Here is a 22770-nt window from a genome sequence, read left to right as displayed (position 1 = left end):
GCAGCAGTCATTAGCTGAGTGCTCATTCCTCCATCAATGCCACCTCCTCTCCCAGGCTGGCAGCACCGGGGATCTGTGTGTGCGCACGCATGTATATTATGGATTCAATTCAGAGTTCAGGGCTGAATTGTTTCTCCAAGCATCGAAAACTGACGTCAAGGAGTGAGAGCTATACTACTCGATGCAAATCACTAACCCCACCACAATATCCTCTGCATGGGTGAAGCTTTCTGGATGGTAACCTTAGTTTTGGTGAATGTCTGATACTTAGCGGAAGACAAAGTACAGAAAACAAAGGCTTGTGCCGCTGGCAGTAATTTATATGGCAAACAACACTTTCAGTTAATCATTTATTGCAGCTTCGGTGTCTCGGAATCAATAAGGCAAGTGCACCATGGATATTAGCATCGATATCCTACTTAAATTTATCAATAGGCAGCCTTGAGAAGAGACTTAAATGCCAGAAGAAATGTTCCATTTATATGCTTTTCCTCCCTTAAACTAATAACACCGCACAGGCAAAGCCCTAAATTTTAACACCAAGCCCAGAGTACAGACAATTTGATCCTTTTCATTCTAAATTTCAACCCTCTTGCCTTTTGATGTTGCCAATGATATAAAACACAGGCTCTCCTAAGCTAGTTCCCCAATGTGGAGCGTCTGAATCCTTCCCATGCTGTCAGACATTAGGGCATGAACAAGGCTCTGCCATCTCTGTCTATCGCGAGCTGCTCTTTGCACTTCCTCTGAGTTCAGTCCCATAAGTTTTCCCTCTCTGAGTACTCTTTGACAGAGGGATTCTTAGGGCCCGTCCCCTTTTGTGTCTTCCACCAGCTGTCTAATGGCATGCCTGCACTTAGGCGCCTTAAATAAGCATGTTTCCTTCCTCAGCTATTTATATAAGAGGGTTTTTCCTCTTGCATAAATTTCCATTCTTGAAGTGTGGCTTACGTCTCTCTCACTCCTCATATTGATTCCCTGGTCACAACATTATTCTCCTTCCCCACGTGGGAAATGATTTACCGTTGTGTTATTCTTCTGTTAGAGCGAGAGCTCTTGGTAAGAGGGTTTTACCGCACGTCGCTGGCATATAAATACTGTTGGGGCGACAGGAATCAAGTATTTATTTCGGTTGCCATAAATGTGGTCTCCGGAGCAACATATTTTGAATGGAATTAAGGCCCATATCACTGGCTTTATTGTGAATAAGATGTAGCTGTTTAGATTAGGAGACTGGACAAATGGGGCTGGATCATACAAACCAGCCCAAAATTTCAGCCAAAACTAGAGCTGAGGAGGAGAGGAGGGTAATCAGAGAGATATCAGGACTGTACAGATCAGATATTGAGTATGATGTCAAGTCACAATGAGCAGGTAATAGATGAGGGAGGAAGATGCAGTGAGGAAGAGCAGATGTTGGAATGTGGTGCTGGTAGGTAAGATGAGCAATGGGAAAAGTGAGTTGGGAAGAGGTCTCAGATGGGAAATGGGTAGAAGGGAACCAAGTCACAGCAAAGGCCTCATTCCCAAAGATGCAGGCTCAGAGTTGCATGTGGAAAATACGTATGTATTTGCTTTGCGCACAATTATTGCGCGGATATATGCAAATTGTCACTGATGCGTATGTGGGCAAATGGCCAGATGTGTATTTCACATGCAAATGGTCAATTCCCTCTCTCCATTGCAGTAACCGCATGAGCAAATTCGATCAATAATTGCATGTGCACTCTTTGCATGCATAACTGCACCCATGAACTTTTGAAAACCAGAACCGTATCTAACTTATTTTCAGGAATAAAAAAAGCGAAAAGACCGCTCCAAAATGGGCAGACGATGCTTCTTGGAACTGTATATCTGAGCCAGATGGATGGCTCATTTATAGACAGTTTTTACCCACAGACTTCAAAATGCTTTACAAAGGAGTATTGTTATTCCCATTTCACAGAGAGGGCAACTGAGCCACAGTGCAGTGCCAAGAACAGAATCCAGGTCTGTTATCAACATGGCACCAAGTAGCTATTTACTATGGGTCAGATCCTCATTGGGTGCAACTTGGGATAGTTCAATGGAAATCAATGGAGCTCTGTTATGCTGATTCACTTCAGTTGAAGATCTGGCCCCAAACGTCTACTAATCACATATGCTAAACACAAAGACTTTCTCCTCTTTCTCCTAGCCCTCCATAATATACACACTGCACTATAAGATCAGTCTGCCAGTAGTGCGTGAGTTCAGTTCTAGGGTTATGAAGGTCCCATCTGTCACACTTTTAAATAATTGGCTGATTATTATGGATTCATTCGGTATACGTTGTGATAATGTTAATCAAGATGAATTAATAGAGTCCTCACACAGCTGGCATACAGTATGCACTCCCTTGGGAATTCCACTGCCGTTTAGAAATTAATTAATGGACCTATAATTTTACAGTGGCGCTGCCCGGGCAATTGCCATAATTGTAGGAATTTAATAGTCACCTGATTTACAGGATGTCAGTTCAGCAGAGCCAACAGAAAGAAAACGAGAAAAGCCACAGATCACCATGGGCAAGCAGCTGGGTCCATTGTTTGAGCATCAAACCATTTCACTTAAATCCATCTGCAACAGCGGCATGCCCCACCCCCACTGGGTGCTGCCTCGGTTTCCCCTCTGACTCGCTAATGGATGCCCACACAACCACATTTCAAGGAACATTCCCCTTCTTGGGGCCAGGTTTATTAAGACACAGCAGGACAAAGAGGTCCCTCAGCCTTCCCAGGCGCAAGCCGTTCCTTTTCTGTTCCTGCCTCCACTCAACTCTCCTGGAGCCCAGCCCAGGTCCCCTGGCTGTGCTAAGCTCCTCTTAGTGAGGCGTCCTGCTGATCTGAACCCACTGAGCCCCTCCTGGGCCCCAGTTCACTCATCTCCAGTCCCAATCCGGACCCCCGGCCACTGCCCTTCCCCACCCAGGCACCTGCCCACTGCAAGATCGCCCCGCACCAGGTCTTTCACAGTATATTCTCCTTCCTGCTCGGAGGACAGCACCTCTTATACTCGGTGCCCACTCTCGTCATCCAGAGCTCTGAGGCCTTAACCCTTTTCCAGCCCCAGCTCGCCCTGTGACACCATCTCAGGGAGAGCGGACGATTCCGGAAGTAACCCTCTCACATTAATGGACACTTCCAGGGGAAAAACAGATCCCAAAGGGCATGAGAACCAAAACCTTTGGGCTCCATTTTGATTCAGGACAAATAAAAATAAAATTAACCTGGATTTTCTAAAAAGCCTAGGGGAGTTAGGCGCCCAGTTCCCAACGAAATTTCACAGGCTCCATAGACAATCCCAACCATCGACATTACATTTACTGCAAATTGAAACAAAAATGAATACGTTCCCACATCTCTCCGCTGAAAAGCAAGTGCCATTGCTGAATATACAGTGGATGAGCTGGCCTTTGTTAGTCACTTTTATTCTCGCAATGGAACAATTCGGTGAGTACAAGTGATAGAGTTGACCTCCTGACTAGCAACTTTTATCCAGCAAAGAATGCAACGCCCCTCAGTTACCGCTAATGCAATCTGACAGCGCTCTGTTCACACTGGCATGGCAGCTGTGCCTTTCCTCTGAGGACTGTTTCCTTCACAGCTTTACAGGCCCAGGATCATGCCAGCACAGATTGCAAATATGCACCAGTGAGTATCTTGGTGGGCAAGGGGCTATGGAGGGGAGGCGTGACAGGGAGAGGCGAGTTGGTTCGTTCTTCGGGATGAGTCTTCCTATGCTGGCAGCACCGCAGAGAACGAACACCTGCAGCCGGACGCCAGCCTGGCTACCTCCGGTGCTTTTCACACACAAAGGCTGGTTTTGCAGGAGCACTGAGTGGTCACACATCCTTGCGAGCACCTCACACGGCGCCTGTAGAGTCTAAGCCACAACACGCTTTTAAGGAGGGCACGTCTACATGGCCAAAAAAACCGCACGGCAGTGAGTCTCAGAGCCCAGGTCAAACTGACTGGGGCTCACGCTGCGGGGCTAAAAATAGCACTGTCATTGTCCGGGCTCTGAAACCCAGGGAGGGGTCAGGGTGTTGGGAGTCAGAGTTCCAGCCTGAGCCCAAATGTCTACACTGCCGTGTCTAGCCCTGCAGCGTGAGCTCTGCAAGCCCAAGTCAGTTGACCCAGGCTCTGGGACATTCTGCTGCAGGTTGGGTTTTTTTGCTGTGTAGACGTACCCTAAGACACTCTTTACAGCCACTGCTGAGATGTAACTCCAATAACAACCAGTCCTCCTGAGTCCAATCCCTGCCTCACTCCAGATACCTGGCACTGCCCACAGCCAGCAACACTAGTGCATTTTCACCTGAAGTCCAAAGACTTTCCACCCTCGTCTCCTTTCTGTCCATATCCCCTGTCGGTTTTGCTTTCTTCGCACCAGCGTGTGGCTTTGTCTATCTGTCCACATCCCAGCGCTCAGTCTCTTCCATCTGGGAGAGACAGGGTTGATTCAGGACATCGCGTGCTCTCTCCTTCTCTCTGTTGTCTGTCAGGACCGCACCTCCTGTGCAGTCAAGTCAGCGTCCCCAGGGGACATTGGGGGAAGCTCAGGAAACCAGCCTCAAAGTTGGCTTTACCTTTGAAAGGTAGAGCCCTCTTGTCTGACTGTGAGGGAGGGCTGTCATCTGTTTGCAGAGCCAGCCGTAAAATCCCTGACCCTTAAACAAGAAAACAAATGTGACTCGCACCCTTTCTGCCGCTGCCCGACATGGGGACGATGCAGACTTGTTGCTAGCGTAGAGAGGGATGCTCAGATTTCTAACATTCCTGTTAAAACTATAGCGCCCTAAACAAAATGCTCTGGGACACACACACACACACACACACACTCTGATTCATGTCTGAAACATATCGGAGGTACAGTCTGTGTCTGATTAAGACCATATATGTATATCTTATACATGGTTACCCCGTGATAAAAAAAAGTCCTTGTATAAAACCCAGAACATCTGCCAGAGTTTCCAGCCCTCCTCGGTGCAAAACATAGTACACTCCCCTCCAGAAATCTCTACTCCGGACACCCAGGGTTGAGTTTGCTGGGGTGAGGAAGGTTCCCTTTAGGAATTCAGTACTCTGCAGTTTGCTCTCTCAGGAGAGCTAACCCTTTCCCCCTAACCCCATTCAAATGCCCTTTTAATCAGTTGCCTTTGGAACTCCAAAGCATCCCAAGCAGAGATGGCTTTGACATGTGAAGAATCTGCATGTGTGGGTCCTTATATGACCCCGTAAATCAAGCATGTCAGGGTTTGTTAAACACTAGACACAGCTTCAGCGCTGCCCTATTTAGTTAACGCTCCAGACAAGACTAACTGCTCTTCAAAGAGACACATCCTGCAGCTTTGCTCTCCCACGACTATTGTGACTCCGCAGAACAGAGAGCAGTAAAGAAGCGGATTTATGTGCCAGTCAGCACAGCAGATGTGACTCAGAAGATGTAATGAGTGCAGATATCAGTAACTGGAGTGATACCAATGGAGGATTAGTCACATAGTCGCTCTCAAGTCATAAGCACACACCGACCAATGCAGCATTGACGAGCCATTGTCAAGTCATTCCGGTCCAAAATTAAATTTCAGGAGGGGGGAAATTTTTACAAAAACTAAAAAAAAAAAATTGTCATGATTATTCTTCCTCATGGGAAAAACAGAGTTTCAACTATTTTCCTACAATACTGGAAACCCAAACACAACAGCACAGGGCAAGTTCATACGAATCAAAAGTAAAAGTGACTATAAAGAGAAAATGAAACTAACCAGTCTAGTTCAGGCTAGTGAAGTGCAAAATACCAACTAACAGCATCATGAGGAATAAATGAGGCTGATAACATTCTTTCAGTTTTACTAATCTAAAGTGCTACAGGGAAAGCATTTTATTAAACACACAATTTGTATCTTGACAGTGTCCCATTTAATAATCGACACCAATTTCCCAGGATTTAACATCATTTCAGATCAGGTTATCTGGAAAAGGATGGGCCAGATCAGATTACAGTGCTTGTCACCCAGCCTATATTTAATCCAAGAGCCTTGTACCTAAAATGCTAGCCCCGCATTCACCCCTTGATATGGGCTTTCCTGTTGCCTTCCTCCATGCCACTGGCCAATAGCATCTGCTGCTACCTGCTCTCGCTTTGCGTCACCCCTTTGAAACGAACACCATGCCTGCACCTTCGGAGCTTGGCTCGGGCAGATTCGCACCCAGTAATATCATACCACAGAGCGTAACCTTGCTTAGGCCTGGGTAGCCAGAAGAATCTGAGTCGGAGGCTGCTCCTTATGAGAAATAAAAGCAGCACTCTGACAATGGAAGCTGTTCAGACACATCCTATTGCTGGTGAAGGAACTAAGTGAGTTACTCAGGGCAACAACGTCCTCTCAGATACACATCCGGCCTGATTCCTCCATGGCCTTGCACCTTGCTACTGGTCACTGTCGAGCAAGCATAGAATATACGCAAGAGAGACACGCACAGGGGAGAAAAATCCACCCTTTACGTAGCAGCAAACAGCATGGCTAGGACCCAGGAGCAGCGATTCCATAGTGAGATCATTGACATATATTCCTGGCTGCATTCACACCCAGCAACAAAAGGGGCGAAATGCAGGTTTGGTGCATGTTACGTTGCAGGGCTCGAAACAGGAGGGAGCCTCCTACAGAAGGAGTGTACCTGAGCACCCGCTGGGTCCACTGCACCATGCCTGCGTGCTTAAGGGAGGTCACTGCACTGTCTGCCTTACCTTCTCGCTTCATGCCCATAGCCAGACACTTCTGATACCGGCAGTACTGGCACCGGTTCCGCTGGCGCTTGTCAATCAAGCAATCCTTATTGTCGCGGCAGGTGTAGGTGAGGTCCTTCCGCACCGTGCGCTTGAAGAAACCTTTGCAGCCCTCACAGCTGTACACCCCGTAATGTTTACCTGCAGGGGATCGAGGGGGATGAAGAAACACAGAAATCATGCAGACCCACTGAGCAACAAACAGGTCACCTACCCACCCCCCCAGCCCTCTTACTATTTCTCCTCTGGGTTTTTTAATTACTTGAGGCCTTGTCTAGCTTAGGATTTGAAGGGGGGGGGGTCAGGCTTTATCTTAGTGTGTGCTAATATACAATTGCTTTGTCTCCTAGGGTTTTACACTGTTTAATGTGATCAAGCTAGCTAGCTCAGCCTAGACATCCCTGTCTGGACAAGGTCCTGACCACTCTTTATTCATCCACAGAATAGGTACAACATCCAGGCAAGCTTCCCCCACGTTGCCCTGGCAACCTGCCTCAACCATCATGTTTACCATCATGTCCCCTGGTCATGGGTCAAACCCAACTGGAAGTACAGGCCTTGCCACAACCAGATGACAAGATGTCCCTGTCCAAACGGGCTGCAAATCATGTTTAACATCATGAGCCACAGTCATGTTCTAACACAACCTAATTTCCAAGTGAAGACAAGGGACCAGAGAGTAGTTGCTGTCTCCAAGACTCTTTCAGCCCTTGACCTCTCTGCTCACATTGTGGACACAGGAGCCAATGGGCTAGTGTTATGTGTGACAAACGGCCCCTTTTCTCTTTGTCCGTGGCATTTGGGGTCGCATAAGAAATGAACAATCCACACGGCTGCTCACTGCTGAGAAGATGTCCCCCCGCACACAGAGTAATCTATGTGAGAACAAACGTCCCCTTCGGCAGCCCCTCCACGGATGGGACTGAGTTGGCCTGGTTATTCTCCAACATGTTCACTGCGTGTACAACCTTGCGAGAGCTCCCCTCTTTCCTCAGTGGGTGGCTCTTGAGAGGTGTCATTCTGGGCACGTCCCCAGGGAAGACCCCATGCAGGGATCACTCATGGGCCATAGAGCATCGCTTGGGAATGGAGTCAGAAGTTTTAGGGAAATTTTACAGATAGACATTATGTACTGAAGTTTGCTCTGAGTTACACATCCAGGCCACCTTCTCCTATATAGTCACGTGGGCATAAGAGAGAGCAAAATTTGCCCAGAGAGAAAGACAAGCCGGGAGCCCACTGTGATAAGAGTTAAAATGACATGAGAACAAAGGGAATTACCACATGTTATTTTGCAGAGTGGGGATGATCAATCAGAAGTGTCTCTTTTATCTGGTACTCTCTGAGAAGGTCATCACGGGATAAAAGGATGCAGGAGAAGGAAGGATAGGGGATAAAAAGGCTACGGTCGAAGGAGGAGCTACACTGCTCCAGTGGTAGCCAATTTCCAATATATAATGATGCAACCAGCGGCTAAGCAGAGGTAGAAGCAAAACTTCACCTGTTCCCCACACCAAGTTGTTCTCTGAACACAGAGGAATCTGCCAAGTTTCACCTGGCTTGCGATACCGGATCAGGCTCCCTGGGGTGGTCTGCAAGCCGAGTCTCCCTCTGAGTGAACCTGCTCTGAGCAGAGAGGGGGCAAGGGCACCCTCAAACCAAAGCTGGCTTTGGTTTGTTTTCAGCTGTGGTTAAGGATATTCTGCACAGCCCTGCCACTCAATTAAATCCAACCCCCTCCCGCATAGCCGCAAAAGGGGTGAAGGTAGGGCTGATAAATGGGATCATTCCCTCCCCCCCCCCCGCATTTTCCCGAGGTTCCGTTTTTGCTGCTCCAGCCCCGGCTGGTTGGCCATCAATCTCCAGGTGCAGGGGAAGGAGATGCTCGGAGGTTAAGGTTTAGGATGGCCCTGAGCACTTGGCATGGAAGAGCAAAAGGTTCCCCCCGGTGGCTGCACTTGTCTTATCTCTTTCTCTGGCACCTTCAGAAGCTGGGGGGTGTCTTTAAAGTGATTGCTCCCAGTAGCTGGGTCACAAGACCATTCATAGAATATCAGGGTTGGAAGGGACCTCAAGAAGTCATCTAGTCCAACTCCCTGCTCAAAGCAGGACTAATCCCCAGATAAATTTTTACCCCAGTTCCCTAAATGGCCCCCTTGAGGATTGAACTCACAACCCTGGGTTTAGCAGGCCAATGCTCAAACCACTGCGCTATCCCTCCCCACTCTTTGTCCCCTGATGGGAGCGTTTACATGCTGCATATTCTCTCCAAGGCAGGAAGGCAGGACACAGGTGGGGAGAGAAGCCAGGTAAAACCAAGGTGTTGCATTGCCTTGGCCCAGGAAGCTAAGGCATGTGGATGCTCCTGCTGGACAAATAAAGACCAGGAAAGGGGATTCGCCTTCCATCAAGGTCCACCTCCCCGATCCCCTCCCCCACTTGCCATCTGGGGGGTTTTACCTGAAGATCTGTCCCCACAGATGGCGCATATGTGCTTGGTGAAGGAGGCCATGGTTCCTGAGGGGTGCGCTGGCACTTTAAGAACTCCATTGAGTCCCAAGGGCGGTTTAATATCTTCTGTGCTGCTGATGGGGTTCATCGGAGAATTGAGCTGTGCGGAGGGAAACACAGGGGACGTGGTTATCATCGAGCACAGGATAAAGGCAAGCTAGAGGGGTGCTGTACATAAACGTGGCATCCTCCCACTCGGGTCTGGCCCCTCACCCCGAGCTCAGGTGTCTCCAAATGCCACTCGGGGTGCCCTCAGTTAATCTGCAGAGAATGGGCAAAGTCATGCTCTCCAGAGTGGGATCCGCTTTCATTCCTGGAAGTGGAGGGAGGGTTATGAATCTGATCCTTGCGAGCGAAGGGACCCGCTAGCAGCAGCAGCGCATGATGCATCAGTGGAGAGGTGGGGCGCCTGCTCCAATCCCCGTGGCCAAGGGCGGGCTCTGCTGCCTAGTGGCCGGTGGGCTGGGTGTGCAGCCAGGGCGAGCCATGGTAGGGACGCTGGTGCTGCCCGAGGGGCCCGAGCCGCTGGACGGGAAGTGGCGTGGCAAGCAGGTGCTGGACAGCCCCGACTCCAGCCATGGCTGCTGGCCCCAAGCGCACTGCGCCCCCCGGGCAGCCTGAGCCGGACGCCACGGGCCAGGCGCCGCCGGCGCTATCCATTAGACCACGTGGCTGCCCTATACTAGAGTCCTACCGACAGCCATAGGAAGCTGAGAACACCTGGCTGCTGCAGATGATTCCATCTATGCTGAGAACGAGGGTGGGAGAGAGCCATCCAGAAACCCGAAAAAAGAGCCCAGGGTGTGGTCTGGTCCCTTCGGACATCGCCTCCTGGCCGGCCAGGATCCCGGCTGTAGCCTCAAGACCCCACCACTCGCAATGCAGCCAGCAGCAGCCGCCACGCCACCCCTGCAGGCAGGGCCCAGCAGCCCCCGAGCTGTGGAGTCAGCAGGTGAGGGGCCCTGCAGGGCTGAGCCCGTGGGGGGGAGCCACCCCCCAGAGGCCGAGACCTATGGGTAGAGCCCTGCGTGGTTGTATCCGCATCCGCTCCACTATCTGCGGATATGAAACGGATTTGCAGGGCTCTACTCATAGGGGCCACAACCTATGCAAAGTTCTTGCAATTGCACACTCAACCAATGTGATGATCTGGGCACCATTCACAGCCGGGGAAGGAGCCAGATGGGGCCTCACTAACCTCGGAGCTGACTCTATTATCCCACCCTGACAACTGTGCCAAACCGAATGGTTGCACCAAATCGGGTGTGACATTGAAAATGTCCTTAGAAGGCACGACGCTAGCTTGAAATACCCAGTATCTTATGAGCCAAGACAAGGATTCGAACACAGATCTCCAGAGATCACTAATCCACTGCCCTGGAAAAAGAGCGAGCAGCAAACATCCAAGCCCACCGTAATCAGCTGACAAGGGCAACTCACCCCTGCAGCAGGATAAAATCATGCCTCTTGAATATGCAGATCACTGGCTTCATGTTACAACAAGGGGAAGGGGCCGGGGGTCCAACTAATCCTTCCATAACGCCAGGGAAGCAGTAAGAGCTGACACCACTGTCTAATAAGCTAGTCCCATAAACCACTGTTGCCGGTTGATTTAATGGGCAGGCAAATTCCTTTCCTGCTGCCAAATTTCCGCCCACCTCCGCAGGAGAGCCCTTATCTAAATGTGTTAGGAAGATTCCCCCTAATGCCGCCTCAAGACGCAGAACAGAGAAAATGATTTGCAGTGATTATATGTGGGAGCACCCCGGCTGAGATTGCCTGCATGGATGATGAAGACCAGGACACCACAGTCTGGCTGCTTTAGACCCTGGAATTTATAGACCATCTTCTAGTGTTATCTCTCGAAGGGAAAGATACTTAGGGAATGGCTACAGGTCACAGATGCTGGAGGGCTGGAATTAAGGATCTGGGGTTGTGTAGGGCCCCTCGCCTCAATTTTTTCTTATGTTCCCTCCGCAAATCCTCTTGACTTCTCTCTTCCTTGTCCCCTTTCTTCTACTTACTCCATCCCCAGCAGGGTCAGTCAGAAAGGGTTAGAGAGGTTTAAGTAGCTCCCCAGATGTATAGCATCAAACACGTCAACCATTAGCATCATAGTAGGTATCCCTTGCGAAGTGTTAGTTACATGGAAAGTATTATGAAGTCTCAGTACAGGGCAGAAGTGGGAACAGAACTCAGAGATGTAAAGTATGATATTTAATCCAGCAGACCATGTGACTTTGGTGATTTGGAATTATTTTGCAGTAGACAGAACGAGATGAAAGCACCGTCACTCCTATCCTCCTCCATTCTATCCATCTATCTATCTATCTCCATACACCCCCTCTATCCATCTATCTATCTATCATAGGTACTTATATGGGCCTCATCACCACAGTAATTCACAATCTTTAATGTACTTCTCCTCACATCAGCCCTGCGAGGCGGAGCAGTGCCATTATCCCCATTGTCCAAATGTGGAACTGAGGCACAGAGAGATGGAGGGTCTGTCTACATAGCAGCAGGGAGATATAATTCCCAGCTCAGGTAGATGTATACATGTTAGCTTTGATTGAGCTAGTGCCTAAAAATAGCCGTGTGGCCACAGGCTAGCTGCCAAGTAGGTGCCCAGGATTCTGGACTGGACTGTGCTTGGACTGTTAGCCCAAGGCACTGAGGCCCACTACTCTTTTTAGCACAGTAGCTTGATCAAAGCTAGAACGTATACATCTATCCAAGCTGGGAATTATACCTGCCAGTTGCAGTGTAGACACAGCACAGAAAAACCCACAGCTGGCCTGTGCCAGCCAACTCAGGCTCACAGGGTTGTTTCACTGCTGTGTCGATTTCCTGCTTGGTCTGGAGCACAAGCTCTGGGACCCTCCCACCGTGCAGGGTCCTAGAGCCCAGACGTCTACACTTCTGTGAAGTCAAACAGCCCGAGTGAAACAGCCTGAGCCCTGCTAGCCCAAGTTGGCTGGCACGGGTGAACCGCAGGTGTCTAGTTGCTCTGTGGACATACCCTAAATCAGTGGTTCTCAGCCTGTGGTCTGCGGATGCCCACTATGGCTAAGATTTCTAAAAGGGGCCGCACCTCCATTTGAAATTTTGTAGGGGTCCACAAGTGAGAAAAGGTTGAGAACCGCTGCCCTTAGTGACTTGCCCAAGGCCACACAAGAAGTCTACAACAGCACAGGGAACTGATCCCCAGTCTTCCAAGTCCCAGTCTAGCACTCTAACTGCTGGTCCATCCTTGATATTATGAGCACTAGGGACCTCATGCACCAAAGTCGTCTTCTGTTCTTAACAATCATCTGGGTGGCAAAAACATTTTGTGCAAAATTCCATCATGAAGGAAACAAAGCTCTCCAGACTGTGTGTGTGTCACAAACACCAGCGGGAATTAGGCAACTTACATCTGAAAAACCAACCCCTGCCGCACCACCACAGAATCCCTTTCGCTGCAGATATTTTGCCTGGCCTCTCATTCATTCATTCTTGCTATGAACTGCTCTGCTCTTGAGTCCCTGGCGCATGAGAATCTTAGCAACCAGCATGGCGTGCGGAGGGGAGGGGGGAATGTAAATATGTCATCGTCTCAGAAGGGACCGAAGTGACGAGAGAGTACGTGGTGAGAGAGGAAGGGAGGATTCCCACTCTTATCAGGCTGACCAAATGCCTGGCGTAATGCACAGCCCGTGGCTTTTCCATCCACTGTGCTGGGAAAGCACGACACAGCCCTCCACCCCCAAGACACAGATGACCGTTCAGATTCTGTTCAAGCATTATGAACCTGATCCAAAGGCCATTCCAGTCAATGGGAGTCTCTCCGTCAGCTTCAATGGGCTTTGGATCAAGACATGTGGTTTTACAGTCAAATTCTGCTCTCACTTTCTTGAGTGTCAACCCAAGGAAAAGCTGCTAAAGTCAACAGAATTACTTCAGACTCACCCCAGAATCCCTGAGTGTAGAATTTGGCCCTTAGTATGTTATCTAATACACGAGGACTTCTCCCAGCCTTGCAATAGATGCAAGAATGGAGAACACTGGGGTTCTCATGATATTTCTGCCCTCTCTGCATTTCTTCCATTAAAGCAAAACCATCCGCTTCCTCTCTAGAGACATGCACTGGCTTAAAAAGGCAAGTCGGATGGTTTCATTCACACTGGAGTACTCGTGTTCACACCTGGTGTCCACACTTCAAGAAGGCTATTGATAAATTGGAGGGGGTTCAGAGACGAGCCATGAGAATGATGAAAGGACTGGAAAGCAGGCCTGCTAGTGATAGGTTGAAGGAGCTCAATCTATTTTGCTTACCAAATAGAAAGCTAATGAGTGACTTGAGGCGTCTAGAAGTACCTACGTGAGGAAAAGAAATTTAGTAATAGAGGTTCTTCAGTTTAGTAGACAAATGTCTAATGAGACCCAATGGCTGGAAATTGAAGCTAGACAAATTAAGAATAGAAATAAGATGTACATTTTTAACAGTGAGGATAATTAACCATTGGAAGAGCTTACCAAGGGTTAAGATGGATTCTCTGTCCCTAGAAATACTTAAATCAAGAGGGGATGTTTTGTTTTTCTTAAAAGATATGCTGTAGCTCAACCACTGCTATTGGATTTCAAGCAGGAATTAATCCAGGGAGGTCCTATGGTCTGTGTTATGCAGGAGGTCTGACTAGATGATGACAATGGTCCCTTCTGGCCTTTAACGCTGCACATCTGTGATCCGAGGGAGCGTGTCTGTCAGATGATGAATAACCACCGAAAGGAGCAAGGTAAATCCACCCGCAAGAGAGAGTTTTAATTCTCCTCCCTACCTCACCCAAAAGCCCTGCCTGGTTTGCTGAGGAAATGACAGGTCCTTAGGGCCTCTGGGCCCCGTCCTCTGAGGTAAGGACATAAGAATATATGAATATCTGTACGGAGAATCCACAAGTTCGTCTGAGAGATACGAGAATCTTGAATGGCATTCAGTTACCATGGTGATGAGTACAGGCTAAACCCCCTAAACGGATAATAGACAGATGGAAAGACATCAAAGGGATGGACACACAGACAGATTTCCATGGGATTAACTGGGATGGACACACGAAACTCAGACGCTGACATTTTTTATGGAGTAAAACCCCTGTATGCCTAGGACTTTAGAGCTACCACTTTGCCACACAGACGTCACAGCCTCAGCGGGGGTAGAAGTCAGGGCCTACTGCTCTGAAGCCACAGGTCCTTGCCACTGGAGCTAAAGGGGAGTTTCCATTAGCTGGCAGAAGCATAGGGCCTATCACATACAGCCGAGTTGTTCTGATTACCTCCAGTGGAGGGCAATGGTGCTCATTCAGATGTTGGCCATTCTCTACAATATTCAGTCCCCTTCTTACGAATGACCCTGCACTTTTGGTTCCTCAAATGCCCATGGCAAAATCTGCATTTCCCGTCTTGCCCGCCTCCGACACTCCTCCTGAATCAGCTGACGTGGTCTCCTCTCTTGATCGATCATCCCCTCTTCCCCATCCTGTCTCCGTTAAGACTTCTGCTGAACCACTCCACTGTTCCCTTTCAGCTGACTGGCACGTTTCCTGTACAAATCTAGGAACAATAGAGTGCTTGAAAATCTCTTCTCTGTTCTGTTCAAACTCTCCTGTTGGCAGCTGTCCTTGAGAGACGGGGGAGGGGGGAAATTTGAAACACAGAAATGCTACTGAGTGCAAGATTCATTTTCTGGGAGTCTCGGCTTTAGTGTGCCCAGAATATTTGTGATCTCCCCTTTCTTACTAGTACCCTAAGCCCCAAAATACACAGTACTGAATTTTTATTCCAAAATGGGGGAGAGGAAAGGAAGAGTAAAGCAGGCTTGGATCTCAGGACTAAAAAATGTGTTTTCCTGGATCCTTCTGTTAAATGCTCACCATGGGCTTTGAGCTGATTTTACTTGAGGACAGGTTGGGTTCTCCATCGCTTGACATTTTTAAATTAAGACTGGATGCCTTTCTGGCTCTAGCTCAGCCAGAAGTTATGGACTTGATGAAGGAGCCACTTGGTGAAATTCCATGGCCTGGTTTATTTGGAAGATGAGATTAGATGATCATACTGGTCCCTTCCAGCCTTAAAACCTATGAATTAGATAAGGATCCACACTTTGAATCTTCGTAAGATTTAGGAACAATCAGACCCAACAGTTTGCTTCAGCGCCTTACAGGAAAATAGGTCTGATTGCAAAATGCAGCTGATGATTATTAAACATCTTTCGACAGCACCCATCACCACAACATCTGGGTACCCTAATAAGGTCAAAGAACATCAGCTGCCTGTTTTCTTCACTCTCCCAGTTAGTTGCCTTTCTCCAGTGCTCAGGTTGCTCCAATGCTTGTTGAGTGGCCTACAACAAACACAGTTGTTGGGGTTTTTTTTTGTTTTTTTTGGGGGGGGGAAGGGGCTGACACAACTCCAGATTTAACAAGTGCATCTTGTAGAGCTCCCTACAGGGAATGGGTGAAAGCTGGTCTCCTGTAGAAGTAATTCCCCAGCTCTGATCAGTGCAGATTCAAACCTGTGCCCCTCAGTCAAAATGTTCTGGTGTGTTATGGGGAGCGGACAAACAAGTTCTCACTGAGATAGTCAGTCCCAAGCCCATACCGGGCTTTGAAGATGAGGAGTGGACCAGAATTTGAGTGTCAACCAACATACCAAAGGCGCTCTGGTGTATAGCATTCACATTCATCCTGTCTAAGAGACACCACTTCCTGCTGCAGCTTCTGGCGTGACCTTTAGAATCAGGCCCAGATGGGAGCACACTGCAGTGGTCCAGGCTGCAGGTTCCAAAGCAAGAATTGCTGTTGCTAGGTCTGCCCTGGAGAAGAATGGTGCAGTCGAAGGTGATCAAAGATGTTTCTGGCTCTATGGACCTCCAGGAGCACTGAAGAAAATCCAGACAGCAGGCCCCACTTGGACTGCTGGGCAGCAGGCACCTTCGACAAGCAGGGGAGAAGTCACCAGTTGATCCCAGTGTTCCCCTACTTTGAGCTAATCACTCACTCCATGGAGAAACCAAAGGTCCTTCTGACTTCAATGGGTGAGAGAGACTAGCACTATCAGACCGAGCATTTCTGGGGGGCTGGCACAGTGTGACTGCAGAGGGCAAGGGGACTTAATATATGCAGGGAAGGGAAGGCTGATATAAAGGGCAGATCCAGTGGAAAGCACCATTGTCCCCCTTGGCACATGGCTGGGGTCAGCAGTCCCTGGTTCTTCGCTTGCCTGTCCCCTAGGGGCTGGGACCCAAAACTGATACAGGGAGTGTTCCTCCATGAATCAGCAGAAGCCCCAACTCGCTGCTGAGTCAGCACATGGGAATGGGAACCACCTCCGTTTCCTCTTTCGGCGGCTGCCCGAAACCACAGGCAGGCTACACGTGCACCTCTTGGTTCCCACACTCTGCCCCGGCGCCTACGGCTCCTTCCTCTTGGGTTTAAGGCTGCAGAGCAAAAACCTGAAGCTGGGGTAGTGAGAAAACCAGCCAGCCTGGCCCAAGGCTTCACCCTCATCACCATACGGAACCTAGTTCTGCTTTTGGTGAGCACAGACTCAGCTCAGTGAGCACAATGGAGGGCCACAGAGCCGACGACAAGGAAGTGCTTTGAGTTAGCTCACAGTGGAAGTGGGCAGCATTGCCTAGCAATTGGAACAAGGTACTGCGCATCAGGACTCCTGGGTTCCCTTCCTCTCTCTACTGTTGACCTTGTTTTAAGCTCTGGGGATCCGGGTCCTCTCTGTTGGGGCCTGGTAGCAGCCAGGACTAAAAACCGCCGCAGAGTCCACAGATGTCCTTGAAAAGAATCAATCGTGTCTGAAGGAATGAGGCAGCTTTGAGAGAGTAGCCACAGCCTAACTCTGTGTCTGATCTCTCCTGGTTTCCCCCAGGCATCTGCAGAGCTGCTACAAGAAATGCCTGGGGGGGGGGGGGGTCTGCCACAGTCCTACAGGCTGCTGCTGCTTCTCCAGCTTTGCATCTGGGTCCTGTGAATGGCACTGAAGTGAGCAGAAGAAGGGATTATGAAATATACTCAAATGTAATTTTCTTTCTTTCTTTCTTTCTTTCTTTCTCGTATATGTTCTTCAGAGATTCCTGGGGTTGTCAATAAAAAAATGACAATCCCATAAATTTTTTAAAAAGAGCTAAGTCCCGATCTGTTTATCAGGACTCCTGGGTTCAACTCCTGGCACTGCCAGGGACTCACTATCGGACCGGATTTTCATGAGAATTCAACACACTGGATGTCACCATGGAAACGGCTGGATGCTGAGCCCTTTTGATGTCATATGCACACATGTGTGCGTGCAAGAGAGAGCCCTTTCACTAATCTTGCCCTGGGATCTTCGAAATCTTGCTCTGCGTGGCCTGCGGCAGACTTCTTGGCCTCTCGGTGCGCTGTTTGCCCGCTGCTAAAATAGAGGTGATGGTACCTACCTCAGAGGAGGATGCTCTCCGAGGCTGGAATGTCTGAAAAGCAGTTTGGGATCCCTGGATGACAGACTCCAGTCAGCGTGAGGCATAGCACTGCTACACACTAGAATACTGGAGTGACACATAGGGCATTTGGGGCTCCAGCAGGACTGACTTGCTCACTCCCTTTTATTTCTGGATCTTTCACGAGCGGGACAATAGGGAATGTTGCAGGCCAGATCAGTAGAGCTGTGCAGGGGGCCCCAGAACTGGAATAGCCGGCCGAAACGGAAGTGCAGATTAGAAGTGAGGTGCATCAACAGGACAGGAATAGCAGAGGGAGCTAAAGGGGAGAGGGAGGGGTACTGGCAAAGCTGTGCTGCATGGGACACTAGCATGACCCCTGCCTGCACTATGCCTAGCTCTTAAGCCAAGTGCTACCAGCTCCTCAAGTTCCCCAAAGAAATCAGAGAGGCCTCTGGATGCAGCTGGAAGCTACAGCCCTGTTTGCCCTAAATGCCATTTCCCTTCCTCCTGAAACATTCTGTCCTGGCCCAGTCCAGCACTACAGAAAGTCTGGGGAAGACCCTTGCTGGCCCAACCCCTGGCCTTTCTTTAGCCCCATCCACAAAGCTTATGGGCACCAGCATAGGTTCATCAGGGACAGAATGTTCCATGGGAGAGAGAACAAAACAAACTTTGCAAAGGAGAGCGAGCGGGGCTGGGAGGCATGTGGCTTCGCGGCTCTTCGCCCGGCACACCTCATCCTCCTGGTGTCCTTCTGCTCTGCTAGGTTTCCAGCTCTAACGAGGCGTAGTCTGATGGCAAGTGGCATCTGCCATCTGATTCAAACCACCTTCCATCAGTGCCATCTCCACTCTGCAACGCGGGGGACACGCTTCATTAACCCCGGCGCTTTGCGGACTGGTACGACGACAAAGGGAAATCGCGTTCCTCTCTTGCCGGCCTGCCCTCCTCCGTGCTGTGATGATGCGGACTGCCTCCCTCCCAACTCACTGCAGGCTCAGGTAGGGCCTTCTGCCCCTAACAATGACGGGGATCTAATGCTCACAGACAGGGGACAGATGGCAAAAGCCATTAGACTGAAAATATCTTAACTGTCTCCTCAAGGAAAACCATTTAAGACAGGCCTTGAGCAAATGACAGGCACTCTTGATACACCGTCAGGGTCTAGAGCCACTGTAAATGCTTGGGCTCTGCTAAGCGCCATCTGATGCGCTCTCAGTTCCGCTTTTCTGTTCTGTGGCTTCTCGTTTCAGTTCCTCTGTCTCGTGCATCTCTGCTTCCTAAAATAACCGCGGCGTGTCATTGAAACTCTGGCGACGTCGCCCCTTCCCATCCCAACCTCTCACTCTCTCCCGCTCGCTGCTCACACACTCGCATTGTTACGTGTCTCCCACTGCCCTGGCTTCGTGCCACAGATAGTTGTGAAGTGTTGTTTCAGTTCTCCCTTCCTGGCCTTAAGGTGGAAGGCAGCCTGTCTACCCAAGGTGCTCAGTGTTGACACCGTGCTAGGGATAGGCATATGTATGGATTCACCTAGTGGACGGAGCACCGGACTGGGAGCCAGGAGACATGGGTTCTGGGGTTGGAAGAGTGGAGGAGGTCTCGGAGCAGGGGCAGGGGATGTGGCATGTGCTCTGACAATTCTGCAACCCTGCGAAGCCCCATAGGGTCCATAAATCAGAGCAGCCGTTTTGGCAGCCCCTGAACAGACACATGCTGTTCTCCTTCTGTCCACACACCCGCACCTGGGCAGGGATGAATTTCTCACTATGTAGCTATAGCTATTTACACCAGTGGCACCGACCCACCCGGCACCAAACTCATGGATATGGACGAGGTTTCCATCCCCTCTGGCACCGCCTCTCACATTGGGACGGTCGGTGCTGACAGAACTCCAGCAGACTCGGGCTGATTTAGGACAGGCTCCGAAGAGGGACTCTTGTCTATCCCCACACCCCTACGCTGTCCTCTGGGGCACAAAGATGGAATCCCGAGGGTGATGAATGGGCTGGAGGGCAGAGGGGCCCAGTCTTTGTAGCTCCATCTCAGGCCTGCACAAAAGGCCGCTCCCCCCATCCCCAGCAAAGGAAGTGGTTATCCCTAGAAAATAAATCAGGCTGATATAAAAATAAAGGTGCCGGCAGGTGTTTGACTCCCAGAGAGGCTGTGAAATAAATAAACCAGCAGCGAGCGGCAGGTGGTAGCCAACTCCTTAATCTGCCCTTTTGCTCAACGTAATATGCAGTCAGCCAGCAACAGGTGGCAGGGCCTAGAGGCGGCTCTCCCAGCTCTTGCTATTTTTAAAAAGGGGCTTATCTCTTTATAGCTGGAGATTTTTACATAATCTTCAGTCAGCAAACCCCAGCACTTCCCTCCACCAGTGAAGAGAAGGGGAACACATTCAGCCTGGGAGACAAGAGGGAGCAGTATACAGGGGCTATACAGAAAAGTCTCCTGGGCGGGCCCTGGGCCACCAGAATGGCCCTATCCCCAGCATGGGGGCGTATGATAGTTCTGGCTCTTCTCAGCTACAGGATGGGACTGCCCCAGCACGAGCACAGGTGGTAAAACAGCCTCGAGGCTGCTCCAATGTATGCCAGGAGCAGGGCAGGTCCCCAGCTGGCCCTGTCTCCCATTTTGTTCCTGGCTCATCCCGGGATGGAAGCCCTTGAATCCAGTTGTCCCATTCTGCTCTCAGCGACACCCGTGTCTAGCAGGGACGGCTTCACTGACATCAATCAACTAGCTTTGCAAAGGGTACCAAATGTGCTTGCACCAGCCCTGCTCCTAGGAGAGGCACCGGCTGTACTTGTCATTCGGCTTTTCAGGTGGATTTTTGCTGTTGACCAGGACTGTTTTTTAAGATGGCCGAGTGACTCTGTCCCCATCGCAGCCCAGCCAAACAGCCTGACAATGTCCCTTTCGGGTGACATCTTTCACTAATGACGGAGGCTGACTCTCTTCTCACATACACAGGTGCAACCCGGGAGTATGCCCCTGGGATCCACAGTGGTACACCAGGCTGAGGCTAGTGTAAGCGAGAGGAGAATCAAGCACAAGGTTTGTAAAGCCAAGCTCCCATCCCTGATTGTACTGAGCCACTGCCCCGCAGAATTCCATGAGTCCGGGTGCACCATGCAGGGAACCTTGCTCATGTTTGGAGGTGTCTGGATCTGGAGGGATCCCACCTGTGTAGTTCAGAACTGGATCTGGAATCAGAAGGCCTCACCGGCTGTTCCGGTCCGGGACCCTGATTTGGGCTCATCGCTACTTTTTCATAATCCATGTGGATAAGATGCTTTTCATTTCCCACTGTTTGGGAAATGAAAAACCCTTCTCCTCCTCCCCACAGCCCCCAGCTCTCTCCTCCCCACTCACCTGTGGGCTGCCGGTTCCGAATCCAAGGCTGGGGGTTGAAGGGACGGACATTGAGTGAGGCCCCATGGGGGAGCTGATGACAGAGAAAGGCGGGCCCATGCCATTGATGGGGGAGCTCAGAGTGCTGATGGGCGAATGGAGCTGACCCGGAGAGCCCAGCGAGGAACCAATGCCTGGCCCCATGGATGGATGGAGGGAAGGTGCGGCCATAGGCCCCCGGCCAGTCGGAGAGTTCAAGGACGTGGAATTGACTTGAGTAGAAAAATCTGTAAAACAAAAAGGAAATGTTGTGGTTTAAAACCGCGTCTGTGGCATTCTGAGGGGATCTCTCCTGAGCAATCATGCTGCATGCTTAACGAGCCAGCCCCCACCTGCGTTCCGCTAACGATGCCCATCCTCCAACTTTCCCTCAGACGCCTTTGTGCTATCTTCCAGGCCATCCCCGTGAAAATCTGAACGGCCACTAGATCATTGTCCTTAAACCTGTCCTTAGAGCTCCCCTCCCACAGGTGATGGGCTCAAAACCTTTGACAACGGCGAGGCAGCTGATGTGTGGAGGCCACTGCTTATAACACCCATTCCGATTGCCTCACTGTTACCTTGCGCTGCCCTTGGCTGTTTGTTGTATCCACCTAGGGTGACCAATGAGAGGAAGCAAATATCGGGACACACGGCGGAGCGGGGGGGGGGGGGGGGAAAGTGCTGCTGGCGGAGTGAAATATCGGGACAAAGATCGGTCGGGACGCAGGACAAACACCTAAATATCGGGACGGTCCCAATTTTATCGGGACATCTGGTCACCTTATATCCATCTGCTGTTTCCTAATTGTAAGTGTAACCCACACACCTCCTGGGTATGGTGCTCTGTCCCCTCTAGTGGCACTGAGACCACTTAGAGATTAATGCGTCTGCCACAGCCTTAGCTAAGAGCCAAGTGGCTTTTAGCTCATGCAGTAGAGACTCATGCATTTAGCTCCAGAGATTCCCAAGTTCAATCCCATCCACCGACGACTGGGGTCTCTTGGTGTTACACAAGCTCTTTGGGGCTGAGATCAACTTTCCATTGTGTGTGGGCAATAGCTCAATGGGGCCTCTAGGCACCACCCCAATAATGACACTATTAATCAAGGCAGGTTGTGTGTCCATGAATGAGGGATGTACTTTGGTGCCACTCTATATGTGGGCTCTTTGTGTGGTATTTTGGGAGGGTTGTGTGTTTATGTATCCGTGTGTGGCGGGGGGGTTGTGTTTGTGTCCATATGGGATGGTGGTATGGTTTGTGTTCATAAGAGGGAAAGTGTGGGTTTGTGTGGCACGAGCGTATGCAGAGGAGGGGTGCGTGTGTGTATGTGAGTGAGATAGGGAGCTGTGTGTTTGCATGGTATGTTTGTGGGGCAGAAGTGTGTGTAATAGGAGAGCTGTGTGTTTGTGTTTGTGGGGCGGAAGTGTGTGTGACAGGGGAGTTGTGTGTTTGCATGATACGTGTTTGTGGGGTGCAAGTGTGTGTGTGTGTATGTATGTGTGTGTATGTGTGTGTGTGATAGGGGAGTTGTGTGTTTGTGGGGTGGAAGTGTGTGTGACAGGGGAGTTGTGTTTGCATGGTA

General features: G+C 50.1%; 1 protein-coding gene across 2 annotated transcripts in view; it reads right to left on the bottom strand.

Moving 5' to 3' along the window:
- RXRA (retinoid X receptor alpha) overlaps positions 1-22770 on the bottom strand; it is a 218727-nt gene that overhangs the window by 53589 nt on the left and 142368 nt on the right. For both annotated transcript variants that reach the window (XM_024206654.3, XM_024206655.3), the window contains exons 2-4: positions 21167-21432; positions 9268-9418; positions 6769-6948 (exon numbers count right to left, since the gene is read on the bottom strand). In XM_024206654.3, the coding sequence (XP_024062422.1) occupies positions 6769-6948; positions 9268-9418; positions 21167-21432 (597 nt within the window). The remainder of the gene's footprint in view (positions 1-6768; positions 6949-9267; positions 9419-21166; positions 21433-22770) is intronic.

The sequence above is a fragment of the Terrapene carolina genome, unplaced genomic scaffold, assembly GCF_002925995.2.
Source record: "Terrapene carolina triunguis isolate 2854851 unplaced genomic scaffold, T_m_triunguis-2.0 Scaffold238, whole genome shotgun sequence".
In the NCBI taxonomy this organism is placed as follows: domain Eukaryota; kingdom Metazoa; phylum Chordata; order Testudines; family Emydidae; genus Terrapene; species Terrapene triunguis.
The sequence above is the reverse complement of the archived record's forward strand: the minus strand, read 5'-3'. Positions and strand labels throughout refer to the sequence as shown.